Source organism: Telmatherina bonti (genome assembly GCF_933228915.1).
Source record: "Telmatherina bonti genome assembly, chromosome: 10".
Lineage (NCBI taxonomy): Eukaryota > Metazoa > Chordata > Actinopteri > Atheriniformes > Telmatherinidae > Telmatherina > Telmatherina bonti.
In genome coordinates this window covers 33,735,812-33,763,634 of record NC_136628.1, presented here as the reverse complement: position 1 = coordinate 33,763,634, position 27,823 = coordinate 33,735,812, and the positions used below count along the sequence as shown (strand labels likewise).

The following is a 27,823-nucleotide window of genomic DNA, read 5'->3' as shown; positions in this document are numbered from 1 at the left end:
ATTGTGCATGCTAATTAACTAATTAACTTAAGCTAAAATGAGCACTTAATACCTTTGCAGAGCTCTCAACCGCATCCCAAGGTCTTTTTCTGTGAAGGGAAACTGTGAAAAACTTGAAAGCAACTCAGTCAAACGCTCAGTCAGTCCCTTCATGCTTAGATTAGAAATAAACATCCATATTCGAAGTGCCTGCGATGGACTGGCGAGCTGTCCAGGGTGTACCCTGCCTGTCGCCCAAAGCCAGCTGGGATAGGCTCCAGCTTCCCCGCGACCCTGAATTGGAATAAGCGGTTCGGAAAATGAATGAATGAATGAATGAATATTCGAAGTGAAACTCATCCTTGGGGCTTTTTTAAGCCACATTGCACGAACAATATTTTTAACTGAATGTCACAAATGAGCTGGTACGTGTAAAGCAGGAATCTTTGGGCTGTTCGTGTTCATTCAAAGCATTTATTGCTTTGTCAGTACACACTTTGCAATTAACACAAAAATCATTTAAAAAATATCTTCATAATTGGGGCAAGGTTGATGAAACAACTTCTGCATACTTAAATAATGTTTTATGAAAGATTCCACTTTTCTTACACTTTGAATGCCAGTTTGTGACCAGTAACCAGTAACCAGTGAGACTGGCAAGTAAACAAATGTCTGGGAAATGATTTCACAAAGTAAATCATGAAACTATTACCAACAATCATTGCCAATATCCCACAGCATTAAAAAGAAAAAACTTGCATTCTAACAAAATCTTGTGGATTTAACACCACAGTCACAATCTGCCTCAATATCTTGTGACATAATAAAAGTAAATATTCAATAAAAATTTACATTTGTAATGGTTTAAAGTTTAAAACCATTACATACCCCGATAACTGGTGGTAATTTAGGGGATTTTTTTGTAATAATAACCATTTTTCTTTCAACACTAAAACAGTAGTCTTTACTGACGGTGTATCCTTCATGTAATTGTTAGTTTTACAAATTAACATATTTATAAAGCCCATGATGATAAAATCCAAACTTGATTTTAATGTTAAAGATGAAGTTACAGCTAATCTTGCTGCATATCTTGCAAAGATTCATGTCAACATTTATGCATAAAAGCTGGACTAAAACGTAGGACTGGTTCCACACCCCCATAACAGTGAAGCATGGTGATGGTGCGCTGAGCGGGTGGAGTCTGCAGCCAACCATGCTGGATGCCTTTCTCAGGTCCAATGCTTTAAAATAATCAAATTAAATCAGCAAACAAACAGGGTCCCATAACAAATGGTTTACAATGAATCCTCAAATCTAGACTGAAAATCATCTGAATTTTAGAGCAAATAGGAAAAATTTGATAGATACCTCTTTGGGCTCCCGTGGGTTTTGTTTTTAAACATGTGTATATGTTTTTCTTGTGTGTTGCAGGCTTTGGTGCTTGGAGACAGCTGACCAGGGTTTCCATAAGGTGTAAATCATCCATCCTTTTCTGGGTGGGATCCATACGCCAACCATAACATGAAGCAGTATGTTATCCTGCAGGTTTAATCGTCAGGAACTACATTTATGTCTTCATACTTGTTGCTGGTGTTCTACTTGTGTTTTCCTTAGCTTGCATTCATAGAGGTGCTCCTCGTGATTGTCTACTTTGATTTCTTACAGGCAAATGCAACGATGCATTTGTCAGTTGTTTTTCCATTTTTTGAATGTCACTTTTTTCTTTACTTCTGCTCTCTCTTCCTCTTAAGTTGTTCCCTGTTAGGCCCAACATTAACATGCAATTCAGCAATAATCAAAAGAAATATTTAAATATGTAACTGAAGTATCAAAGGGTGCCTTAAATAAATGAAGATTTATTTACTTCACACCCAAAACTCCTTCGGCAAAACAAATTATTCAAAACAATGCAGCCAGTCACGTTGCTGAGAAAAAACCCACATTGGATAAAATTCTTACCTGAATTGGTTAAATATGCTTTGACTCAACAAACTTAAAGATAAATACAGCTAATATAGCTAAAATAATGCATTAATTAAAAACATGTCGTTCCCAACTCAGATAAGTCAACGGCACATGACAGCATCTCATGCATGTAATGCTTAAGATCTATAACAATTTGTTTGAAAGTTATGGCTTTAATGAAACAACACTTGAATCTGTGTTTAAAGACACCAACATGACTGTATTTCCTAATGTGTACAAGGCTTGACTTGTATCATAATCAGATACATTGTGCTGAATAATAAAAATATTTTATTAAATAAAACTAATTGAAGTTAAAAAACCAATCCCAAAGTTACCGGTGTTTCATTTAGAAAGCAAAATAAATATTTACATAAACCAAATGTTTAAAAAAAAAATGTAAGAGACTGCATCAGATGGGATTGAAAAGAAATACATGCATGTCAGGGTTTCTCCACTGTGGAGTCACTGTAGCACCTTCCCTCAAAGTCACCACTGAAGGTCAACAGAATGGTCAGAAAAGTGCTTGGCCAAGGAAGAGATAAATCAGCTAATTAAACTCTCACTTAATCAGGGGACCAGTAAGTCCTGCTCGCATCGCAGCCAGTCAGGCCCAGTGTAACATTACCCTGCGGAAGAGTTAGTGCCCTCAGGGAAAGATGCCGACACCCAGTGGCTCATAAAACACACAGATGCAGAGTTAATTGACTGTTCAGCACTTGTCGACCTATACCCTCCCAAGAACTGCGATCACTAGTCTGCAGTTGTTTTTTTTTCTATTCTGCATTTTTCATTCTCTTCCAGGTCCTTGTCTCATCTTTTGTCAGTGAACACAATCAATGTGCTACTCTTTTAGTAATTACTGCTGACTTTCCTGCAAAAAAGGGGGAAGGGGAGGATGTGCAAGATTGCATGTGAAAAGAGTGAATGATTAGAAGCAGTAATGACAGAATTCACTAAAAATTGCCTTTATGTAAGTTTTTTTTTTTTTTTTTTTACTTTTCTTTCACCTTACTTCAAGTTTGCAGGTCCAAAATTTGAAGAAATAGATTGTTTTCCTGGAGGGAACTAGCCCACAAAAGCACCTAAACCTTTATGTTGTTGTACACAAAGTGGTTTATCAGGTCCAACAGATCAATCACTTCCTAATAAAAATTGTCAATCAGCCAATCACATGGCAGGAACTGCCTCATTTAGTCATGATCGAGATATCTTACTGAAGCTAACAGGGGATCAGAAAAAGGAAGAAGTTGTTTAAGTGACCTTATATGTGCTATGGTTGTTGGTCTGAACATTTCTACTGCGATTTTCACATGAATGTTCCTAAAACCTTGTTGAATCTAAGATACCAAGAATGAAGAGTTCTGAAGGGAATAGGGGTTCCAAATGTTTTTACAATACTCATAATGATCAAAACAAATGTGTGGATTTTGTTTTCATTTGCACCTTTGGTCACTGGGAACCAAGTGCTTCACAACAATAAAAACAGAAAACTGTGCAACGTTTGGAAAGCAAAACAGTATTAATACACAACAGTGTCACCAAGTCTATTTGGAGGTAAAAATGTTTTTAAGAGTTTTTTAAAAGCACCAACTGAATCCAGAGAGTGCAGATCCTGGGAAAGCTCATTCCAAAGACAGGGCGTGACAACCGAAAAATATCAGTCTTCCCAGGTTTTAAAACAGGTTTGTGGGACCATCAACGAGTGTTTCCCAGTCAACCTCAGACTTCAAGCCAGACTGTAGGGCTCAATTAAGTAATGTAACGAGGGCCATGTCAATGTAGGGCTCGGAAAGTAAGTACCAAGATTTTAAAACTAATACAATATTCAACCGGAAGCCAGTGAAAAGACTTCAACAAGGGTGTGATGTGGGCTCTCCTGGTGGTTCAAGTCAAAAACCTTGCTGCTGAGTTTTGCACTGTCTGAAGACGAGCCAGTGATTCCATGTTAAGGTATGTGAATAGTCTGTTGCAGTCTAATAATCGCGAGGACACAAATGCATGTATAATCATTTTGAGTTCTCACTTAGACACCATTGGTCTCACCTTTGCGTAGTTATTACTTATTACGTAGTTGAAAAAAGCAATTTTTAACAAACTGTCTTGAATGATGGTCTAATGACATGGCCTCATCAAATATTAGGTTTCTCAACTTAGACTTGGCTGAAGAGCTCAGGTTGCCTCAATGTTGCTTTATGTTGGGGATTTCACTGTCTAGAACAATGATAAGTGTATCTGTCTTATCAGAGTTAAGTTGAAGACTGTTATCGCTTAACCACATTTACTTTTGAAAAACTTAAGTAAAGAGCTCAATTTGTGAGTTTCAGAAGCTTTAAATAAACAGTACAATTGGAGGTCATCAGCAAAAAAGTGATAGGAAACATCCTTTCACTGCTAGATAATCTGACCAAGAGGAAGGATGTACAATAACTACAGAAGTGGTCCCAACACGGAGCCCTGAGGCACACCTAACAACAATCTACCAGGCTTAGACAGTATGTGGCTGACAGAAACATTAAAGTTTCTACCCACTAGGAATGAGGTAAACTACTGTAAAACGAAATCAGGCATCCCAATCAGGTTCCGCAGTCTCTCAATTAAGATCTGGTGGTGGACCATGTCAAATGGTGAAGACAGATCCAACAGAACCAATACTGTAAAACTTCCTGAATCAGCAGACATCATAATGTCACTAGACACTTTCAGTAATACGGTTTCTGTAGAGTGATATTTACAAAACCCTCAAAGGTGTCATACACACTGTGTGACTAAAAATGAAGTCAGTTGCTTTGCTGCCACCTTTTCCAACATTTTAGCAAGGAAGGGCAGTTTGAAAATCGGCCTCAATTTCTGAAGATCTGATTTGTTAAATTTAGCTTTCTTGAGTCTTGGTTTCACAATGGCGTGTTTAATTGAACTTGGAAATACGTGATAGGAGAGTAACAAGTTAAACATTTTGGTCCCCCAAGGCCCAATTGTGTCAAAGGCATTGAGAAAAAGCTTAAGGAACTACATCCACAGAACTGGAAGGACATTGTAGCCACCAGCGCTGAAATGTCTTCAAATGACACAGGATTAAAAGAGGACCAACTTTGGATTCCTGGATTACACAAGGAAGGTGGAGGGATTTGAGCTTTTATGCCCTTGATCTTATTCATGAAGAAGTCCAAAAATTCATAACTGTCGGTATTCCAGGACACAGGGACAGAAGATTAGATAGGGGACACAATGGAATTTATGGTGTCAGAAAGCACTTTAGGGGAGTGCGTGTTGGGGGGGGGGGGGGGGGGGGGGGGGGTATGCATGTATATGTGTGTGTGGTTTGGTGGTGGGGGGGTGGTGTCCTGTACCCGGGGGCGCAGCTGGTGCGCTGGGGTGCGACCTGGCTGCCGCTGGGTGGCGGTCTGGGGATCCTGGTCCTCCGTCGGTGTGGGCTGTGCCCTCTGCCTGCGGGGGCGGGGGGCTGCTCACGGGCTCTTGGGGCCCTGGGGCCTGCGCTCTGTCTGCCCTAGGTGGCCGGTGCCCGGCGGGATCGGCCCTTGCCGGCCTGGGCCTGCTGGGGCCTGTTCCCCCTGACTGCGGGGGACTCTGGTTGGGCACCTCCTTCGCCACCTCCTGGGCAGATGCATGGCTGGCTCTGGAGTGGGGGGGTTGGGATCTGTACCTGGGGGTGACTGTCGGTTACCCGGGTCTCTGGGTTCTCCTGGCCTTCCTCTAGCTGTAGGCAGGCGGGGTCACATTGGCATGATCACTCTTCTCTAAACACGTTCCACTCTGAATGTTCATCCAGCAAGTTTATTCACTAACAGCAGGTACCTCTCTTTCTGTCTTTTTAACTTAACTTGCTAGTTTCTGGTCCTCATGATTGTCAACGGTTTTGTTCTCCACGAATCTAGAGTTGGCTTGTGTGGGTGTATATATTTATGTGTGTGGGTGGGTATGTGTGTGTACTTATGTGTATGTGTATGTGTATGTATGTATGTGTATGGATATGTATATATGTATGCATATGTGTGAGTGTATGTGTATGTATGTGCATGTATGTGTATGTGTATGTATGTGAGTATGTATATGTGTATATATGTATATATATATATATATATATATATATATATATATGTGTGTGTATGTATGTGTATATGTATGTATGTATATCTATCTTTATGTATGCATGTATGTGTACATGTGTGTGTATGCATGTGTATGTATGTGTATATGTATGTATGTATGTATATATGTATATATATAATGTATGTGCGAGTGTATATATATATATATATATGTAGGTGGGTATGTATGTGCATATACATGTATGCATTGATCTCTTTCTTTTGTTTTTTTTTTTGTTTTTTTAGGTTCTCTTTTCTGTTCTCTTTCTGCCCCTTTCCTGTCCTTTCCGGTCGGGTCCAGCAGCATAAACTCTGTAATACAAGCTATTATCCAAAACAAATTGAAAAATAAAATAAGAATCAAGAAATACAAGGGGATCATTACATCTACAAAAGTTCCCCTTGGCAAAATAAATTTGCTCAGCAGAACACAGCATCCAGAACATCAGTCTGCTTGCTTAAATGCTGGACAACAAAAAAAAAAAAAAAAAAAAAAAAGAAAGCACTTTAGGGTTGCTCTTGTTAGATGGTGTCAGCTGAGAGAAATATTTGGATCTTGCCTCCTTATTTGTTTCATTTATTGAGGAGATCAAATCCCTAAGATGTTTTCTATGAATCTCCAGCTCAGTGGATTTCCAAAGACGCTTAGTTTTTCAACATAGCTTTCTCATATTCCGAATATTTTTGTCAATCCAGGAACATCATAGTCTTCTGGTGATATTATTAGATTTTATCAGAGCAACATGGTCTACAATGGAACCGCAATGAGAATTAAAACAGTCCACAAAGTCCTAAACATAAGCACAACGCTTAAGAACACAGGGATCGAACGATGCACAGAACCTCTCCACTGTGCTTTCTGCAATGATCCTCCTCTCTGATCTTATAGGAGGAGGCCTGGGCTTGAAGGGAACATTAAGATGACAAAACACACGGCAATGATTACTCAGATGGACGTCCTCCACACAAACCTTTTCAACATGTAGGCCAAGTGAGAACACAAGGTCCAGGGTGTGACCCTTACTGTGGGTGGGGTTTGATACGTTTAAAATGAAAAGGTTCAAGTCACTGATAAAAGTTCCACTGCTATGCTGGAAGAGTCCTCATTAGTGTGTAGATTAAAATCCCCAAGAATTAGAAGTTTGTCCAATTTATTCAAAGATGATGAAAGATAGTTAAAATAATTTAAGAAAACACTCGGGGGTGATGTCGCCATGGTCATGTCAGCTATGCACAGTGGGATTGGCCTTTTGTGGTCACGTGACGCCCAGCTGTGCTGGCAAGTTCGGTGGTCGTCCCTTTGTGTAGGTTGATGATCCCAGTGACCCGGCTTGGTTCCAGTTACAGAGTTTTGGGTGCATAAACCTGCAAAAGGTTTGCTAACAACCGCCAGAGTGAAATTTTATTGCAACACAAGGTGAGTCCTGCTCGTGTACTCTGGAACCAGAATCTTTGATCTTTGGGCAATGTTGATGTCATCTTGCACTTGCACAGTCAGACCCAGTTTAGCTGGTAAAAAAGCCCAACAACAATGGCAGAGCTTCTTGTTTGTGCAGCTATACAATTTATTTATATAATAAATTTGGTCTGCTTAAGCAAAACCTGGTAGAACATTTATGCCAAGATTACAAGCACTGGAAAACTAGCAGATAAACTGGCGTTAGCATGCAACTCTTCTGTTGTGTTGTATCTACCAGGAGGTAGGTACACTGATTCACTGTAGCTAGGTACACACCTGAGTGTGTTATTAAAGTTTTACTGTCCACTAGAGGGGGCTGCACGGTGGCATGGTGGTTAGCACTGTGGCTTCACAGCAAGAAAGTCGCTGGTTTGATCCTTGGCTGGGGCGAGGTTTGGACTGTGTGGACTTTGCATGTTCTCCTTATGTATGCGTGGGTTCTCTCCTGGTGCATGTCCAAAGACATGCTTGTTAGGTTAAATGGTTACTCTAAATTGCCCATAGGAGTGAGTGTGAGTGATTGTCTCTGTGTCGGCCCTGCGATGGACCCTACTTTTCGCCTTAAGACTGCTGGGATAGGCTCAAGCTGGTGACCCATCCTCGGACTAAGCAGTTAGGATAATGAATGAATGTCCACTAGAGGCTGGGGTTGTGCACTACATTTTTGCTGGTAACATTTGTGCTTTTCTTGCACAGAGATAGCTGTAATTCTGCTGTTGTGTAGATGCTTTTTTTGTCAAACACACAAAGGAAAAAAGGTTTTGCTTTTTCTGTGGAAATTTTGAGGTGTAAAAGGGGCCTTAAACAAAGACAAAGAAAGAACACCTACTTTCCATGTTAAATCAAGCAGGATCTTCAACCAGGCTTTTTTCTCTCAGCTGTTTGCTTACCAAGTTATCCAGCTCTGGATCTTCACTGAAGAAAGGCTTGTGTTCTCGCTCTTGCTGGTGGACAAAGTTTTCAATGTCTACATCAAAGCTGGCAGACGTGATGCATTCAGATCCCTGCGTGGCCTGCTCGCACTTCTCAAATAAAAGTGCTAGCAGAGGGAACAATGGATGTCTGAAAAGAAAGATGGAGAGAAAGACAGTTTTCAGTGAATAAATTCCTCAACATCGCCTCTACATCTCTCATTCCTCTGCATGTATCAAAAGGGTTTGATAGTCTAAATAGAAAGGCTCTGAACTCTGAATTTCAAGCTTTTAAGCTTGAATTGAAAGTAATTTCAAGCTTCAAATCACTGAATAAATTAGCTTTAAAAATTTTACTTTGATGCTTTTTTTGCAACATATTAATTAAATAAGTAATGACCTCCTACCAAACATAAAAGATGCACATACAAGAATCTGGCACAATCCTGTCAAAGCTAATCACCAAAGTGGCCGTGAGTGGTGCAACCATGTGGCTTTTCTCAGCAGTTCTGAGGGGAGCTTGGTGTCTGAAGCAGCTGATCAGGAATACAGATCAGAAGAAATATCAGACTCCAAGCTGCTTTGGTTGGTGCTGCTCATGTGTTTTATTTGTCTTATGCAATTTAAGCAGCTGGCATGTAGGGAAAATATGCAAGCATCATCTTGCAGCTTAGATTTATACAGCAAAAACAGCGAGTTATGGGTATATGCATAATATACCATGTAATAACTAAGTTTTATTGTACTTTGGTTCTTTCTTTTGGTGTTATTCTGTCTGTTGTTTATTAGGTTTATTATTAGCTTGAAGGTAAACTTAAAAGTTAGGGGATTTTGCATCACTGTCAAAATTCTCCCCATTCACTATATTCTCACATTTGTCCAATTTGTCCTCATTTTGTTTTAGCTTTAATTTCAAAAAGGTAAAAGGTGATTAAATTGTTAAACTTGAAGATGCTTCAAGTTGAAGAGTGAAACTTGAAGAGTTTCCTGTTAAAGAAAACTGGGAATTTTCAGTGTTTCCATCCAAACTTGGTGGGAGGTACATTAAACCTGACAGTTTATTTATTTCAGACTCAAATACCATGAAAAGATAAACAAAGACAGAGCAAATACAGATAGTATACTATAAACATGGTCCATATAAGCACAATCTCCAGCACCTCCACAGCACAGAGCTATACATGAGGCTATTCTGCTCGGGTCTTAGAAGGACAAAAATTATTTCATTAAGTGAGTCCACGAGTCTCATATTTATGAACAAAGTTTCTTATCAAAGCATTTAATGTGGGAAAGTTATTCTGCACAAACATCAAGCTGGCACTGGTCCAGTGAGGGACTTTCAATATTCTGAGAGCTTTGTTGTATGCAATCTGGAGTTCACTAAATAAACTGTTGTATATCTGCACCACAAGTGGGCAGTATAGAGCGATGTATAGGAGGCTTGATGGGAGGCAATTCTTACTATTTCCGTGCATCTTCCTAACTTCCATGCCAGCATAATCACTTGCACATATAATTTAAGGTACTGCCTCTGTATGTCATCATCATCAGAGAGATCACTTCTGATCATGTGACCCAGGTATTTGACCCTTTCCACGAGAGTCAGCTCCTCCCCTGACAACTAAAACACAGGATAGACTGACTTCCAAAGCTTTTAAGTTTCCACCACCATCACAGCACTCTTCTTTGCGTTAAACATGATGTCATACTGCTCCCCATATTCTGAACAAACTTTAAGCAGTTGTTGCAGGCCTGCAGAGTAGGGCAACATGATGGCCAACTAATCAGGAAAATGGTTTAATAGTCTGTCCCCCACCATGCAGTTTCCAGTTTTTCCAGTCTTTGAAAACAGAGTAAGAGGTCTGGCAAAACAGGGTTAAAAATCATTGACTGAAGAAAGTAATGATGAAAAACACAGGTTCAGCAGTGAATCAGGTGGCAAAGCAGGTTGTCCAGAAGATTTGTGGATCGAATCCTATTCCCCCTACTCAATGTGTTTGCCCACTTCTGCTAGTACGCCCAGGACAGCTGTGGCTACACATGTAGCTTAATATCACCAAGAATGAATGTGAAGTGGATGAAAAATGGATCAAATTTAAGATTTGGGTGCTGTAGCAACAACAAAGTGCCATTTAGTCTCCAGCACAGATGTCAAACTGCAGTCCTTGAGGACCATTTTACTGCAGGTTTTTGTTGTCTCCATGCCACAACACACCTGATAGAAATGAATGCATAGGTTGACAAGAAGCTGTTGGATCCATTTGATTTTAATCAGGTGTGTTTGAGCAGGGAAACAACAAAAACCTGCCGGATACATGCCCTCGAGGACTGGAGTTTGACACCCCTGGTCTACAGAAACAAAACTGTCAGAAGAGGGCTGCACATTTTGTATTTAGAAGTAGCAACAATTATTTAAGTTTCATTTTACTTAATAACCCTCCAAGGACTTGGATTATTTGTCTATGTCCCCATATATACTGTACGTGGAACCACATTAATGCAACTTCCATTAAGGGAATTCAAGCTACAGCTTCATTTCAAATCACTGCTGTACCTTCTCACTACATTTTAATTGTGCAGCAGCTTCATGACATTCCCTCAAGGACAGTCTTAGTGTGTTCGTACATACTTCTGTTGCAGATCTAACAATTTTTTAAGTCAATTGGACATGGCCGAGTGACACAAACTTCATAGTGTCACCTACATTGTTGCCACCTGCTTTTTCCTGACATATTTTTCAGATACACTCCACAGTAGCTAACATTGCAGGGCTATGTAGCACATGTCAATTTATACACTGTCTTCCACCTGAAGAACAGCACTGCTGTGACAGCCTGGATTATACAGCTGAACAATGCAATGAACTGTTGAGATCCATGTGAATATTTAATCTCCAAACAGTCTTTGATTGGTGAACTAAATCACTTTAATCCACCCTTACGCTTTTTCTGTACTTTTCCATCCCTGTGTTACCTTTGACTCTGAGGAAACCCATGAAAAACCCACAATATGAATTATGATGAGCAGTTTGCTTCCTGCTGACACCACTCCCATCTTCACTGTTCTTTAAGTCAGGGATTCCCAACTCCAGTCTTCAAGGCCAACTGTCCTGCAAATGTTCAATGTTTCCCTGCTTCAACCTAAATCCAATGAATGGCTCAAGGAGCAGCCTTGTGTGGAGGTTGCCAGAGATTCATTTAATCTGAATTGGCTGTGTAGCAGCAGGGAAAAATCTAATACCTGCTGGACAGTGGGTTTAAGATCATTGGTATAAGGGATAACATGCTGACTTTACATCTAACCTAAGGAAAATATCTTAGTTTTGTGAGATACCCTGCTATGCATGTATAAGGCCTGAATCTGACTGGAATTCAGACCTCAGTCCCTGATTACTCACAGATTTCTGGGTTGTTTTTCAAAAGAAGACAAAAAGAGTCTTTGAAGCCAAGCAAGAAAGCTTAAAAGTCAGCACTCAGCTTCAAACTGAGATGTTTTAAACCAACAACAAAGCCAGAAACCTGGGCATTCTCGTGGACTCAGACCTGAATTTTAGCCTTTACATTATGACAGTTGTGAAGTCACTTACATCACCTACAGAACATAAAAAGGATTAAAGGACTGGTGTTTTCACGCAATTTAGAAAACTTCTTTATGCATTTATCTCTAATAAACTAGACAATGCTGTCCTCTCAAGTCTCCCTAAATAGTCCATCAGACAACTGTAGTTAGTGCAGAACGCTGCTTTTGTCCTCAGTAAGATTAAGAAAGTGGATCAGAGAACACCAGTCGTCATATCTTCACACCATCCTGTCTGTCAAGCTGCTGGTTTATAAAGCCCTGAATGGTCTATGACCAAAATACATTTAGGATCTTGGTTTGAACCAGCCAGATCCCTCGGGTCATCAGGGTCAAGTCTACTTTCTGGTCCCAGAGTCTAAACTAAAAATGGAGAAGCAGCGTTCAGTTTTTATGCGTTTCACATGTGGAACAAACTCCCAGAACCCTGCTGGTCTGTGAAAACTTCCTGCTGCTTTAAATAAAGCTTGAAAACTGTATTTGCTGCCTTTCATCAAAACAACTGTTAAGTCCTCACACTTTGACTTGTACTTCAGTCATCTGATCTCATTTTAACATGTTCTGGATTCATTTAATTTCCTTTCCTTTTTAAGTTGTTTTTAAGTACTTTTAATGCTTTTTCTGCACCCCACTGTGATGCTTTTAATGTTTCATGTGAAGCACTTTGAACTGCCTTGTTCATGAAACGTGCTACACAAATAAACCCGCCTTGCCTGAACGGTGTCAAACTAACAGCTGCAAAGTCTGAAACTTGACTTTGCGATGAGTAAGTAATTAAGTTTAAAAATGACCCTAACATGGTGTAGCACATTCTCAACCAATATTACACATAATAATCATTTAAACCTATTTTTATGACCAGCTCTAACAGGACTTGAAATGCCTCTACTTTTAGACAAGTGAACAAATATAGTTGTAACACCAGCATCCATCCTTTTATGACCACGGTGTACTACGCACAATCAAAACCATTAAAACAAACGCACCATTTGAGTCTCAAGTTGCTTTTTAATTTTAAGGCGACAGGAGAGCTGATAAAGCAGTGCAGCCTTTCAAACATGACCTTAAACACTATTCGCGCTTCTGACCATGAACAAAGATGTAAAAGTAATAATATAACTGTCCTCATTGCAGAGTACAGATTTAGGTGGGTTTATAAAGCTTAAATTGCTTCAATTTTTCTGTCAAGACCTTCATATTGTCAAATCGACATTAGCCTGCCAAGACCTCTTGCCTCTCCTTGTACCATGCTCAGCGGACATATTGACATGTCATAACAAGAAGAGCGCAGGTGCACATGGCTGCGTTCCACTTAGGGGAGGTCCTCCTAATGTGCGCTGATTCAGTGTCACAGCTCAATGAGGCATCTAAGGCACTGTGGTTAATTAACGTTATTAATTCCAGCTGCACTTTCCTGCAGTCACAGGACACACTGTATCTTCTGTGAAAAGGGTCTATCGTCATACTGAGAAGACAGACATAAGAAAAACCAGACAAACCTAAAAGAAACAACATAATTCTGTGTTATGTTTTTATCTACATTCCTGGTTTTAAATAATCCAGCTACTTTACGAAACACATCTTGATTAAAATCATTTACATCATCATATTCTTCGGCAACACGAAGAGCAATATAGTTCATGGAGGCTTAGGTCACACCAGGAGATGTTCAAGTTGCAGACAGATGGTCAAGATTTCAGGCAAACCGGTGGATTAATTGGGCACCAATCCCTGTTTAAATGCTCCAAAGACTTGACTTGTGAGGTTATGGATTAAAAATGTAGACTGATATTTACAAGGAGTATGCAGAGGAGAGAGTTATGATTGAGTTGTTAGTAATTAAGTACTGCCAGAGTGCTAGAGACGGGGTCTGGAGACACAGCTTGGCAAAACTTAGACAAGGAAGATGAACATTGAAAAACGTTGGAGGATGGGGAGGGAACTATATTAAATGTCGACAAAAACAGCAAAGCCTCTCTGATGCTTCCAGTGTGTCATATAGCAGAAACAAGAAAACGGCCGTAGAGAAAAAATAACACTTCTCATAAACATAGATATGAGTTTTGGGGTTGAAGTCGACAGAAAAAAATCTTGTGGTTTTGATCAGCTGTGCTGTGATGGACTGGCAACCTGTCCAGGCTGTACCCTGCTTCTCGCCTGATGACTGCTGGGAATCTACACCAGCTTGATGACTGTTGGGAATGGCTCCAGTTTCCCCACGAGTCGTCATTTGAAGAAGCCGTGTAGAAAATGAATGAATGAAAGATCAGCCATATAGCACATGCAAACTGTGTTGTAAAAACTAAACACAGAGGGAAAGAAAACATTATGTATAAACTATATCATATAGCATGAATTTATTACCATGCTAACAGGGCTAGCTGGCGCTAAACTAGCATTTTTAGCATTTAACTTGGACACCATGACATTTTTCTGTATCTTATTTTTTAAGCTTTTTCTTGCAATGAGTTCTCTATCCTTAAGTTATATACAAGTTATATATGGCAGAATTTACACAAAAAGGTGACATGTTCTGAAACACCATGAATTAAAATAGTGGAAATAGTTGTAATAGCTTTACAATTGTAACAGGATAAGTCCAACAAAGACCACTGATACAGACTGAGTCTTCTCATTATCTTCTTTAAGATAACTTAGAATTTCAGAAAATATATATTTCATTTGTCATTTGAACATTTTATTTACTTTAAACAATTTTAGAAAAAGTCGGAGACATGTCAGACTGTCCACAATAGGTTAAAGAAATATAAGGTCTCACAAAGTAATGCATGATTTAATGCATCTAACATTGCAGCATGGGATTTTTTTTTTTAAATTACTTGGAAACAAGGGTGGATGAATAAGTTGTGAACAATCAAGTCTGGAAAAAAAACTGAAATTGAATAAGCTGAACGAAATGTTTCTAAAGGCCATATTTTCTGAATTTATTATCGATTTATTTTTACTCTTATTAAATATGAAAATACACTGGGGGCAATGCAGTTTTTCCCACATTTTCATTTTCATGTTGTGCTGTCGTGCAAATGCATGTGAGCGGGCTCTGATTGCAGGGCTCGTCACAGGGACAGGGGCTGGGCCCCTGCTCAGACTCCAACCCATGGCTCTCATTTGCAGCCTTTAATAGTCGTCTATATTATACTCTAATCTGCCTGATCCCAATTTAATGCCGCTCCCTGAGCCAGTCGTGGCAGGAATACTAAATAGGAGTGTCACGTGTGGAGTGGAGAGTCTCCAGCATGTCTGCTTAATATGGTGAGGTGGAGAGGAGTCTGGACGGGATGAGCTAGAGAGGAGACTGTAACTGGGAGCAAACGGTGACTCTCGGCTCTGCAGATCATATCTTAAATGATTTACCCTTACACTTAGTCTTCATTGCACAGAACGATTAATAGATCCAAAGGGCAGATTATTCTGGAGATCCGTGAACATTAGTATCTATAAACACGACAGAAGATGAAATATGACTGTAGTTACTTCTCGCCTCAATGACTGCACATCTCTTCTAGAGAGTCTTCCTGCTTGCACAGAGAAACTGCGACAGATGCCGCAGAACTCGGTGGTGTATTTGCTGGTTGTTCAGACAAAAAGGAAATTTAATTTCTTTACTCACTGAACTTCACTGACAAATACAACCATCAACATGATGCAGTTTTCATCCTGATCAGAAGGTGTCAAGTTGACAAAATGACCCCGATACGCCAAAGAAATAGCTTTGCAAAGAAGTCATACATGAAGCCCAGCATTCAGACATAAGTACTTCTAAATATTTGGTATTATCTACAGCAGTTGTACCTTTGTGGGGTGGTGGGCTAGACATGTATTGGTAGAGATGGCTCTTTTTCTTTTAAATGTAACACCCATACAACAATTTACTGTTAAAATAAAGTGGAGCAACATTACGGACCAGAAGTTGAGGCCATTTGCAAGGTTCAAAGCAAAGCTGAAAGGGATAAACACTTTTATACCATCTGGCAAACACATAGCAATGTCACGCACAAGAGCGGTGAAAAGAGCCAAAGAAAAACAGAGAAACTACAACAATAACACCTGCAAAGCAACTGAAAGAGCTGGACTAAAGGCAGTTGGATTCTTGAAGATCCACTGCAAGGCTTCTTCATTTCTATTGTAAAATTAGGAAGCAGTGAAACATCCTCAAAAACCAAGAAATATTACTCCAGTTGCCTTTGTTCAAAGTCTTGCGGTCATTATGACCCACATGTCTGGGAATCTACACCAGCAAAATGCAAACCAAGCAAAAATTTAGAAGTAGTCATGCTAACATATATGCAAATGGTTCAAAGATGGAATAGAAATGGACTTTCTGCATAAAACCAACACTAGATGTGTTTCCATTAAAACTAGAACTGCACAATAAAAAAAAAAAAATCACTAATGGAAACACCTATATTTTGAAAATGTCTCAAATATCGCAAAAAAGTTTTTAAGCTCTCATGAGGTGGTTTTTCAAACGTGTTGATATAGAAACAAAGCAAAAGTGTAACGGAAACACTTTTTTTTGCATTTATGTGCCCCCTGATGTGACGTGGGGAGTCCTGACCAGTTCATTTCCGGTAAAGATGGCGTGGTGTGGAACACACAACAGCGAGTTTCAGAGTTTTAGAAAAGAAAATGAAGGATTAAAGCTTCAAAAATCCGTAGCAAATTTTCCGCAGCAAGTAGAAAAATGAACACTATGTGGCTACCTTGCATAACCGCAATATTTGTAAAATCTTGCGAGTGGAACGAGATTTTACGAGACTTGAGGCTAATGCGCTAAACACTGTTCAATGGAAACACCTGGAAATGGCAATTGTTGTTTGTCAAAACTTACAAAATATTGCTTTTTATTTGCGAAAAAAAGTAATGGAAACGCAGCTACTGACTTGGTTTATAAGACGTAAAACATCTAAATGGCTAACTAGCAATGACGTTAAACTGATCACGCCATATTTTAGAAAAATTCCAACCAAACAACTACATTTTGAATCAGATACAAAAATACTGGGCATTGTGCTTTTATCACGTTTAAATTTTCATATATTTCGGGTGGCTTTGCCTCCTGAGAAGAAACAGCTGTGCAGCTGGAAAATGAATGTTTTTATCTGCAGATACTGAAACCCAAGATGACCTTAATTTGGTCATCTTTGTGTGGATACAACAGAGGCAATGAATGTGACTTCTTTTCTTTTTTTTTTTTTTTGTTTTAAAGAGTTCTGGTTCTGATACCAATAGAAGAATACCTAATAAGTTTAAGTCATTAATGCTGGTGGGAGATTTTTAGAATGAAAAGTTCCTGAACTTTGTAAGAAGGGTTGGAATTACACAGCTGATGGAAACTTCATTATGATGTGGACAAGATCGGCTAAAACTAGCAGAATGCTCATAACTGGGATAACCACTCATCACATCTGAGCAGAACAGAAAACCAACTCAGAACGAGCCACATGTCCGGCCTTTGGGCCGATGGAAGAAAACAAGTCCTCTCAGCCAGGACAAGAAATCTGAGCATGCCCACATGAAACTTACCACTGGACCGTCTGAAACAGGAAAAGGCCAGTCTGTTCTGCTGGACTGATCACCATTACCGCTGAGGCTGCAGATGGTAAGTTCAAGCTTAGGGTCAACTGCTCAAATCCATGGAGCCATCCTGCGTCTTCTGAAGAATCCAGTCTGTTACTGGTGCTGCATTTGGGTGGGGGAATGTTTTCACTACATAGTGTGGGTCCCTTCAGAGCACCCAGTCTTGGTTTGGATGCCACAGTCTGTTCAGGACTTGTTGCCACAGTTTAACATCTTCTAATCACTACTTTAAGCCCTGATAATGGATAATACCACAGCACATAGCACTTCAAACTAGCACTTCAAACTAGCACTGCAGAAAGTTCAGGAAACCGGTAACCCTTTAAAGCCCAGCCTAAAAACAACTGGGAAGAAAAGTTCATTTTTTAAACTTAAGTCTTTATTTGACCCTTTGACAAAACCTGGTATTTTTACCATTTATTACGATATAATAGATCAAAATGATTGTAGTGCAACCCTCTTCCTTTTGGTCTGCAGGAGACCAGTATCTTATGGGGTTTGTTAACAGGGTTTTGAGCTACGTTTCTACCATAAAGTGATTCAAAATGTCTCACAAACTGTGTCCTATATGATACGTTTAGCTTTGTACTGTTAAGTTACTACAGGTCTGACTCTTCCAGAACACCTTTAAGATGTGGGACTACAAAAATACTGGTAGCTTATAACAATGAGAAATGACGGAGCATAAGCTCCTCTCAGCTTTCTTTGAAGAATAAAAAAAATGCCAAATTTTCTTTTAAACACCAGTTCATCTTTTCTTTGTGTGTCTTTTGCAAAAAAAAAAAAAAAAAAAAAAAAAAAATTACCACAATAACTCTTTGATGCATAGTGTCCACTGCAGTGCACCCTATTTAAAGGTTGTTTTATAGTATATGCATAGGTGGGGAAAGTATATTTGAAAATTTTACAATCAAATCATATATATAAGAATATATTAAAAAAAAAAAACTAAATAAAGATAAAATAGATTAAAAATAAATAAATGCATCACTGTGAATGTCTATAGAAGTAAAATATATGAAAAAATGGGGCACTGTCTTTTTAACAATTGATGCATTGGAGACTTAATAACTAGATTAAGCACAATTGTTTTGAGTTATAATGTAAGTAAAATGTAACAAGCTCTGTAAATGTGGACAACTGTAAATCTTGAGGATGCATTCAGATGCATTTCTCTCATTACTGCAGATTATTTGCTTTCTTTTATTTTTATGCATGAACATTTAACTGTAAATAAAATCACACTAAAGCATGTTGAAAGAAATGTTTTCCACCTGGCATTCTGCACTAACAGGCTAAGTAGGCTAATAGTATGCTTGCCTCAACTAATGTATTGTAATAAGGCTTAATACAAAATACAGTTTGCAGCCATTCAGATGGCTTGTCCTGCTTAAAAAATACAAAAAATGAATTTAATTTGAAAGAATTTTTGATATCTTTCAACTACAATCAAGAAAATATAAAGGAAAGTGTTTCACAACGCGTTGGCAGTCTGGACGCTGTAAACGAAGCCTTGTAACCAGAGTTTTTCCCTGAAACTGATAAGTTATGTTAAAGGCAAACATAGTTACACACAGCTGATTTGTACAACTCTGCACAGGATAATAAGAACCTCTATCCTCTAGTGCTTTCTATGACCTTTACACAGGAAGTCAGAATGAAGACAGATGGAGTCTGAAAAGACCTGTTTTCATGAACGTTAACATAGCCGCATGTGTCTGCATGAGAGTATGCAGGGTCATGTGACTCACTAGCTCCTCCAACCACCTACAGCACCCCCACGTCGACTTCCAAGCGTGGCAGGTCCCTATCTGCAGTGCGACGGAGTGGATATTGCCGACTGGGGGATCATTACAAGGGCCATAAAAGAGCGATTTACAGAACAGCCAGTGAGTGCAGTCAGCACGGTCCTCCCACCCTGCAGCCCTGCACCATGCTGGGTCACCAACGAACAGCCCACAACACAAAGAATCAGAGGCCAGCGGGAAATGTGATGACTTATACATGAAGGTGAGAGACGTGGCAGCGATTGTGGCATCTGGTTTATGGGAAATGAGACTGCCTTACATCCATGATTCCCCCATAAAACTCCACTTCTGCTGTATTAACACACACACACACACACACACACACACACACAGAGTGAAAAAAACTAGTGGAAGCCTAAAATGAAAGCAATGAAAGCATTTCTTCATGCAAATCTGTCAATCATACGAATTAAGGGTGTGTGATGTACCAACTCCCCACATTTCCCTTTGTGTCAGCAAAAAGCTGAGCTCCATTTCCTCAGCTGACATCTTAACTTTGTTTCATCTACCAGTGTTGTTCTAAATGTTGTTTCACTCATTTAAACATTCATTGTTGGGAACGTTCCTCAGAGGTGATGAGATGATGAGAATCTCTCGTTCCACCACATCCCAAAGTTGCTCTACAGGATGGAGATCTGGTGACTGTGGAGGCCGTTGGAGTAAAATTAACTCATTGTCATGTTTAAGGAAACATAGAGACATGGTGACATGTTACGTCATCCTGCTGGAAGGAATACAACCAGCGATGGGCAACAATACTCAGGAAGGCTGTGGTGGTTAAACCTTAAAACGTTGGTGCTAAGACGTTCAAAGATGGTAAAAAAAACATCCCCCACACCCTTACACCACCAGCAGCAGTCTGGATTATTGATATAAGGAGAATGGATCCATGTTTTCATGGACCCTACCATCTAACTACGGAGCTGAATTAGAGACTCATCAAACAGGGAAGCATTTTTCCATCTTCTATTGTCCAGTTCTGGTGAGTGTGTGTGAACTGCAGTCTCAGTTTCCTGTTCTTACTGACAGAAGTGGTCTTCTGCTACTGTAGACCTTCTGCTTCAAGGCTGGACATGTTGAACATTCAGAGATGCTGTTCTGCAGACCTCAGTTCCAACCAGTGGCTAAAATCCCCTTTGAACTTCAGCGTTTCATAAAGGCCATGAAGTGAGTTGTTTCCATGTGATTGGCTAATTAGACATTTTTCACCCAGTTATACTGCGACTTTGTACAGCAGAAGGCATTTTGTTCTCAGTAAAATATTTTAAACATTTCTCCTTAGTCTCCAACTTAAATTTACAGTTAACTGGACTAAGAAGCCGTGAACAGCTGCTGCTACATACAATTATACCTGCAGAGGAAGGAAAAGCTACATAATTGAAAGCTTGAGAAAAGCTACTGAATAGTAAATGCTCTGCACTGATTGCACCTTTTAACCTTGTAGAAGTTTAATCCACTTTGCCATGTATCTCATTCCTTCATTTACACAACAGTGGAGCTATCACACAAGGTGCTAGCTTGACTACCTGAGAAACTCGTCTCATGCCTTGCTCAGGAAAACACTTGAGCAGGTGGAGAAGCACAAGCCTGCGCTGCCATACCATCTGAGCTATTATTCATCTTTGGATTTTTGGCATTGAGATTGAATTCACCAGGTTTTCTTAAGCTGGCGAACAACATTAAAGCTGCTGATGCAAGGCGCTGCATGAACACAAGCTCAAATCAAAGCAGTGTAGTCATCTTCAGAACAAATCATGTTTTCCTGCTTTCAGAATAGTCTGGCAGGCCACCGGGGGAGTACAGAACGAGGTGGGGGAGGGGTTTACAGGTATGTGTTTGTGTGTGTGAGTTGGAGAAAGAGAGAGAGAGAGACTGTGGTCTCTCCAAACTCGCTCTGCTCCCCACTGTTTGCCAGTCTAATCAGGCCTGCTGTACCCCCGTATATTAGAAACCGGTTTGAGGTAGAGTCATGCTGCGTTTGCTCCCAACAAGGCCCCCATATCCCCAGGCTACATGTCTGAAACACGCCCCGTGTTACAAGAGAGGGTTCATACACACACACACACACACACTTAGAAGTCTGGCTATATCTGAATAAATCCTGTGTTCTTTTCTCTTCTCTTTGCTTCTTTTGATTTCAGGTTTGGCCTTGAACTGCACTTGAGGGAATTTTGATTTTCCTGAACCAGAAACCTCAATCCAGCTGTTGTTCTATGCAACATCCCTCCAACCACTAAAACCTGTTATGTAGGCTTTCTCACCGCCTGCGTGCCTCGTTCTCTATCGTAAAGGATGGGGGGGGCTTGCATCAATGGAGGATGCTAAAAATCAAAAACATCCACAGATTCACCACTGTCAGTCTGACTGAATCATCGTCTTTGCAGAGGGTTACCCCAGCACGAAACAGACCCACAAAAAACAGAAAGAAAAAAAAAAGGAGTGTAGTTTGGACTTCCTTTCTCATCCAAAGTCAAGCAGTAAAAGGACTCATAAAAACAAGTATCTGACAGAAATGGCCAATAAAACCACTTGAGCTTTGACACAGTTTCCTGCATTCAGGAGCGGCAGAACACCAACACATGCTGACCGGCTAAATGGAAAGAGGCCCGGCCTGTTTTAAGCCCATCAAATGGCGAGGAGGATGCACTGATGCGTTGTGGCACTGAAGATAAACAGGCTTTATGGTGCATTTCGGAGGCACACAAATATGCAGGCAAGCACAAAATTTGATGAACGACATCTTCGGACACGTGGAATTAGAGGAGGACCCCTTCTGTTGGTTACGATACATCTTCAAGTCTTCACTTCTTTTTCTATCCTATTAAAAACAAGTGCATGAACACACCAGGGGCCGAATAAATTCATGTCAGCATGACTGCTGTTAACCATCTAACCAATATACATACACACACACACACACACACACAATGCAAAATGCCTACACTGACCAGCTTGAGAAGGGCTTTCAGTAAAAATAATAATTCAGGGCTCTGTGCTGCAACACCAGTCTTTGTAAAAGGATCCCACTGCTGTCGAAACACAGGATAAATCCAATTTTATTCATCTTTTCTCCCATTTTGTGATGCAAATACAATGTGCTGCATACCAAAAAGCACATCAGAGAAATTTTTGTATGCCATTTCTTAGTAAATCTGTGTAAAAGAGGGAAAATGCAGCAAACATGCCTCACTGTATGAGACACTTCTGAATAACACCCTTTTTTCGCTGTTTGTCACTGATCTCCTTCTGTAAACCCTCTTCATGTAAAAGGAAGCGAGCCGTTAAGTCAAGCAAACCCATAAGTGACTCACATTGAAACGGGGCATTCTGGTAAACACAGCTATTTACCCTGGAGTTGTTTCTGAAAATCACAAGGACGTTTTCTGTTTGAAGCAGAAAGGTTTATTATAATGTCCCTTTCAATTAAATACAGATTTCCATCTCTGAGAATTGGTTTCCATCAGCCTTGAATGTTACATCTGCAAACCTGACAAACAAAAGCCTCACCAGCTTTTTAATAAGATGCAGAAAATCCAGAAGGATCTTTACAGTAAATGCCACAACTCATTAGGCTAATTACCCCATCACACATTTACTCTGCTGCTAATAACAAAGTAGGCAGAGAGATGGAGGGAGGAAACCACACATCTCCTCATAAAGCTAGCATTCCAGCAATTAGTGAAAATAACATTAAAGCCGACACAGACTTCCTGAGCAAAACAGTGGAAGAAAAATAGCCTTTTTAAGAGCCCACAGCTCGCAGTGAAGACATTGCATTGAGTTAGGAACCTTAGAGACTTTTGTTAGATGATGAGACTCACTGTGGGAGAGACAGCGCAGTTAAATTCAACTGTTTTCATAAAGAATGGAAGATAAAGACTTTTCCACATCGTAGCCACATTCTAGGCAAACAAGGTGAAGCGTCTACCTTCCACGAACACAATGAGCCAAGAAAATGGGGAGTGTGATCGCTGGGTTAACCCTGCAGTGTCATGCTGGCTGCTAGTTACCATGAAAAGCATTTTGTGCGTACAAGTTGTGTTTGAGCTTCAGGTGAGAATCGGTGAGGCCAACACCTGAGTTCAGGAGGAGAGCCCAGTTTCGTTTCCTTCTCCATGTTCACAAATCAACCACTTATCAGTGTATTAACTTTCTACAGGTATAACCTGTTGTAAGAAATGTATAACAGAGTAAAAAGTGTCCTGTCTGAATGACTGATTGCTGCTCCTTTAATATCCTGATGAAGCCTTTAAAAGGCATAAATGCAATATGATGTCATAATGTCATCTGGATATAGTAAACCTAACTTCAAATTAACGCTACATGACTATACAACCTTAAACTCCACGTTTCTGACTTGTTTCACTACTGCTGATTATATTGAATATGATAATTTAGCCGTTTTAAAGCCTTGGCATTGATTAATTTCTCTCCTCCTAGCTGCCTACTCACTAAATAATTTTGCTGCTTATTAAAGTTCATTTTTTCTAATGAAACTGAAAAACGTGACCAGAATGGCTTGTCCAGCAGCTCAAAATACAAAACATAAGATAAAAAGATTAGAACAAATGTGAAAATGTCCAAACATACTATAATAGGTTAAAATACAGGGTTCCTGCATTTTGTTCCATATTTTTCACAACATTTTCTATTAATCAGCAGTGAAAAGGATCAGCTTGACTATGTTACAATATAATGATTTAATGGATAATGATTAGAAGTTTGCCAATATCTTAAATCCAGTCACGAGCCACCGAATGACAGATTGAACTTAGATATTCAAATTAATCAAAAGAAGAAAAAAAAATCTTAAAAACAAAGACAGACTTGTAAAAAAAATGACAAACCATGAGCCAAGTAAACTTAAAATGCAATCATTTTGAAAGTAGAACGGTCCTTAAAATATGGTTATTAGTTAACTGACCAATTGTTATATAGGTCTAGATTGATATATCGTCATACCCCTTGTATTAACTACTTTAATTCACATAAATACTGTAACAATGAAAGTGAGATTTACGCTTTTAGGACAAGTTTAGCAGCTAAATGAAAAGGCCACCTAAACAGTTTCAAAATATTAAAATCAAGTTGTAATGTTACAACTATACAGTTATGGCAGGAATCCCCAGTCTACGTTGTTAACTTCGATAACAACCGAACACCAGGCGGTAATTTCACCATGGAGCTAGCACTCAACTGTTAAAAAAAACAAAAAACATGAAGAAAATGTGTTTTCTGGTGCGTAGAAAGCAACTTTACAGCATGATTAAAACATGAAGCCATATTAATCAGTGACTCCTACTCAGTGATGATGTGTACCTTCTGTTTATATCATGCAGCTAGCGAGAAACTATAAAAGGACGTAAACGTTTCAATCAGTCACCCCCACTCTGTTAGTATGTATCACTTGAAAACAATAACACTAAAATCAACCCTAAAATTGACCATAGGCCAATAAAGTAAAGCTAATTGGGGTATTTTGGTTGGTTTCCAAGTACCAATTAAAGTCGATCAGCAGTGTTTAGAACTAGCTAGAGACATGCTGTTGACATCTGAACAGCAATAATCTATAGTCACAATAAAAGTATATGTTAAACTGTCTAACAAAAAAAAAAATCTCGATTTGACCACTTGAATCTGTCCTATTAGCATGACTATTAACATTACCATTAGCATTACTTTAGCATTACTATTAGCGTTATAATTAGAATTAGTATTAGCATTACATTTAGCATTATTATTAGCAATACCTTTAGCATTACATTTAGTGTTATTATTAGCATTACCATTAGCATTGCTATTAGCATTATTATTATTAGCATTACCATTAGCATTATAATTAGAATTTTTATTAACATTACATTTTTATCTTTTTTTTTTTGGATTACCATTAGCATTACTATTAGTATTATTAATATTAGCATCACCATTAGCATTACTATTATTAGCATTACCATTAACATTATAATCAGAATTCTTATTAACATTACAATTTTTATCATTATTTTTAGCATTACTATTAGTTTTATTATTAGCATCATCATTAGCATTACTATTAGCATTATTATTTTTAGCATCACCATTAGCATTACTATTACCATTATTATTATTAGCATCACTATTAGCATTACTATTAGCATTATTTTTAGCATTACCATTAGCAATACTATTAGCACTGTTATTGCATGTGTGAATGACAAGAATTATTGTTAGCTGAAAAGGTCTTTTGCATTCATTTTGTTTTTCACCAGAAAAGAGAAGGCTGGGTGGGGGAGCTGAAAACTAAGTATGGAAGAGGAAGAGGAGCTGACTCCACCAACACCCGGAGCTGCTCACATCAAAGAGTCTTGTATCTCAGAGGTGCTGCAGAGGACTTTACAGCGGCTCGCCTCAGGTTTGAGCGTGGGAGCTCACGCCTCCTCAGACAGCAGTGGCGGATACCTGGAGGTGGGACCTGAGGAGGTGAGACAGCTGGCCCTACTACTGTCTGCACTGCTTCAGGATGGGCTGTGGCACAGAGGTTGGGACATCCTCCGCTCATTTAACTAAGACCTAGTCGTGCTTACTCCACCAAGGGATCAGCCCGCGCGATTAAAAATGTCTGTATATTTTGAATAATTCACTTCATAAATAGATAATTCTAAGCTCATTATATGGGGTGCATCAATATTGTAGTGATCAGCTGAAAGTAGAGGGAGGTGGAATTTTTCCTTTTCAGATGATTTTGGGTTTTACCCAGGAGAGTTTTTTTCCCCCCCTTTCTTTTTAATCCTTTTGTCTAATTCTGTAACCGAACAGGGTGGTGGCTTTGACTACTTCTACACTGTAAAAACAAAAGCACTTGAAAATGTTAATGACTTTGATAGCTGGTCATTCCAACCAGATTATCTGATTAAATGTGAAAATTCTGTTAGATCATTTCTGGTAGTTTTATTTTATTTATTTTTTTTCCCCCCCAAAGTTTTAAATTGCTTTATATGTAATTGTACCTTCACAGCCTTATGGATCTATTCCACCCAAGTCAACTAATTAATCATCCTATAATTTCAGGAAGTGTAAACCTGGTTAAGGCTGTTTAATCAGCTCAACAATTACATATACACTTCTTTTTCTTTAACGTTTCCTCAATTTTAATAGTTTTTTTTTCTTCAAGTCGTTATACTTATTTCACATTCATTTATTATAATTTTAATGTTGATTGAGCAATGTAATAGCTGTGGAATAATGACACCATCTGCATTTAGATTGGTTCCAAATAAGCCTTCTTTCACTAAGTAATTCTGTCTGCCACAGAGACACTGAAATGACCCAACAAAATGAAGGCTTGATTAACAGCACAGAGAGCCTCTAAGATTGGGTAGCCAGATGTTATAATACATTTTCTTTCTTAATTCTCATGTGAACTACAATTATTGTTTCTGCAACATGGTTTCTTTAATTTTTCTAAACACGTAAAATAGCATGAAACCAATGGAATTTGATTTTTTCATGAACTAAACAGATTTAATATGTAATTTATGGATTGAATGAGTAAATTTGTTTTCTTCTGTTCCTTAATGTCAACCTTTAAAATGCTTTACTGTAGTAACATGTTTGTACAAAGCTGTAATTAAGCTGAATTTTTCTTCATTTGTAACTATTTCACTGTCAGCAAGTGAGTTCTCTTCTAAAAGTCGAGCTGATGTCTTTTGAGTCCCATCTTTGCAAAAGTACCAATTATAACATAAATAGATGATAAAAAAAAAATGTATTAACATTTTGACAATTTGGAGAAAAATCAACTTATTTGACTACATTTCTGTGTAATATTTTACACAGTAAATTAATTAGGAATTTAGTGTCCATTTAGCTGGTCAGATTTCTTTGCTATCTATTTATTTTTTAATCTTCCTTTATCTTTGTTTAGTATCCAGAAAAAGTCTGTACAGCTGATATCACCTTACATGTCAGGTTCTTAAAAAGGAGCAACAGCTCCTAAATTTTAAGACAATGTCTTCATAGAAATGCAATATTCATTCAACATGGGCATTTTATTTCCCAAGATGTCTATATGAAGCTCTAAAAATGTGATATCACTCTATTGCCACAGTTTTGTTGAATAATTGAGTTTTTAATATCTTTCTGGAATAAGCTCCTTTCTATACATATGTGAAAGAAAGAGGAAAGACGGCATTTTAGGTGCATTTTACAATTTGAACCACCAAATGTCTATATTCTACATACTGTGCATTTAAATTAAGTTATGGGGGCATTTTAGTGTATTTCTTTTTAAAAAGTTTGTTTTTAATGTACTGTTTAATGCTACATTTGTACCCCACCATAATGCTTTTATTGTTTAATGTATAGCACTTTGAATGGTCTTGGATAAAAAAAAAGTGGATAAAAAGTGCTGTACAAATTAACTTGCCTTGC

At 38.8% G+C, this 27,823-nt stretch overlaps 1 protein-coding gene across 1 annotated transcript in view; it reads right to left on the bottom strand.

Annotated features, from left to right (window-relative positions):
• The window catches only part of pknox2 (pbx/knotted 1 homeobox 2), a 133,145-nt gene that overhangs the window by 18,324 nt on the left and 86,998 nt on the right, over positions 1–27,823 (bottom strand). The window contains exon 5 of the mRNA XM_079247857.1: positions 8,406–8,577. Within this exon, the coding sequence (XP_079103983.1) occupies positions 8,406–8,577 (172 nt within the window). The remainder of the gene's footprint in view (positions 1–8,405; positions 8,578–27,823) is intronic.